Source organism: Tupaia chinensis, unplaced genomic scaffold, assembly GCF_000334495.1.
Source record: "Tupaia chinensis unplaced genomic scaffold, TupChi_1.0 Scaffold144255_1, whole genome shotgun sequence".
NCBI lineage: Eukaryota > Metazoa > Chordata > Mammalia > Scandentia > Tupaiidae > Tupaia > Tupaia belangeri.
The window spans coordinates 2,347,765-2,349,701 of NW_006204113.1; the positions used below are offsets into that span (position 1 = coordinate 2,347,765).

Below are 1,937 nucleotides of genomic sequence, written 5' to 3' on the forward strand. Positions count from 1 at the left end.
TTCCCTCCCTCCCTCCTCTTTTCCCTTTCCTTTCCTACAGGAGGACATGTGCATGAGAAAGGAAGAGAGAAACTCACCCAACAGGGCCTGGTCACACGGTAGTCCTTTTTTCTCCAGTTCTCCATCCCAGCAAGATCCTTGGCACATGGGTGCATACCGAAGTGTTTTCTGACAGTGCCAGTCCAGGACTTGAACTCCGCTGGCCACGTGGGGTCTGGCTTCCTCTGTGCAGCCCTTAGCTGTTGTGCTATGGTGCTGGCTCACGGGACTTTTTATTTCCCTTTACTCACCACAGGGCAGAGCGAGCTCGCTCATGCCTCCTACTGGGGCGTGCTCACACTACCACCTTCCCTCCATTCTTCCCTTCCATCAGGATTCTAAGCATGCGTGTGTGCCCGGTGTGTTTTTAAGCCACCGTTGGGCCAGGATTCAAACTGTAGTTGACCACACATGATCGGCTCCCAGTGCGCGGTGCTTAGCCGCTGTGTATGGGCCAGCAGGGACTTACTTTCATGTCTCGCACACGTTTCTGGGGGTTAGGGTGAGGGTAGGGGAGAAGTGTTAGCATTTCGGTATCCCATTTCCAAAAGCTAAAAGGCACATAAAATTGGGAAACCTATCAAACAAAATTAACTAAGCAAAATCAACTCTTCTGACTCAATTGGGATCACTTTTAAGAAGATTTAAGTGAGATTTATTTTAAAAGTAGAAATAACTTGATTAGAAGTTTCTGGAAGAGAGTACTTTGATAGCAGAATGACTGATACTATGCCCCAGGAACCCATGGAATTGTAAAATTGTATGTCACTTCTACATAAATCAACCTAATCAAAGAGAAATATTAGTGTTTGGATATAGCAAAGCATTTTAACGTGTCCTTTCATTTTGGTTTGCCTTTTGACAGGATATGATTACGGATCCATTTAAGCTTGCCGAAGGGTCTGGCGATTTGAACTCTAGACGCCCCCCTGGTGTAGCCGGAGGCTGCTGTGGTACAAAGAAAAGCTGCTAAATCGGATGGCCGGAGCCGCAGTAGGGTGGGGGAGGCTGAAGAATGCGTCACCTGTTTTAAAACTTGCTCTTCCCTCTAGCATAGACCAGAAGAAAGAAGAAGGGGCAAACAGGCACCATATTCCAGATCACTGATAAAAAGAAGAGAATTATTTTTAGAAGGTATTAAATTGGTTGATAGCAAATCCAGAAAAATGGAGTTTTTTCTATATCCTAACCAAGTCAAAGTTTTGGTGCCACTTAGTGGTCAGAAATGGAACTGAGAAGCTGACGTTAGGTTGGGTCAGGGATAATAGTCCTGGGAAACAAGACTTTCCAGGCGGACCCAGGAAACACATCTTCCACTTAACCTTCTGCATAGGATCTTCTGAACCTTTACCATAAAGCATCTACTGAAATCATGTGACGCACCCCAAAGGACTGCCCGATCAAATTGGGTAGGAGAGCACTTCAGTTACTGTCTTTATTTTTTTTTAAAGAATTATTTATTTTATTTAATTCCGTTTGTTGTTATTATTACTATTATTCTGACCAGAGAGTGACAGAGAGAAAGAAAGGGAAAGGGAGAAAGCATGCCACCAGGTCCAGGATTCAAACCTCAGTTGGCCACTGGAAATCCCGTGCCTTTGACTACCACACTGCCTGCGTAGTAGTATTTTTGTTTTTTATAATTATTTTATTTAGGGGCCAGCAGTTGGCATAATGGCTATGTCACTGGACTCCCATGTAGTCGACTGTGGTTTGAGTCCTGGACCCGATGGCTTAAACTAACGCTGGGCATGCGTGCGTGTGTGCTCAAGATCCTGAGAGGAGACTGGAGGAGAAAGGATTATGGCGTGGCCATCCCCCCTGGGGAGTGATTTCTCGCTTTCTGTCTCTCTGTCTGTCTCTGTCTGTCTGGTGAGCGCACGTGCCCTATGGCAAAA

The 1,937-nt window shown here is 45.6% G+C and overlaps 1 protein-coding gene across 2 annotated transcripts in view; it reads left to right on the forward strand.

Annotated features, from left to right (window-relative positions):
- The window catches only part of AS3MT (arsenite methyltransferase), a 74,822-nt gene extending 73,616 nt beyond the window's left edge, over nucleotides 1–1,206 (forward strand). For both annotated transcript variants that reach the window (XM_006166387.3, XM_006166385.3), the window contains exon 11: nucleotides 905–1,206. In XM_006166387.3, coding sequence (XP_006166449.1) covers nucleotides 905–1,012 — 108 coding nt within the window. In that variant the 3' untranslated portion in view covers nucleotides 1,013–1,206. The remainder of the gene's footprint in view (nucleotides 1–904) is intronic.
- Nucleotides 1,207–1,937: the final 731 nt, after the last annotated feature.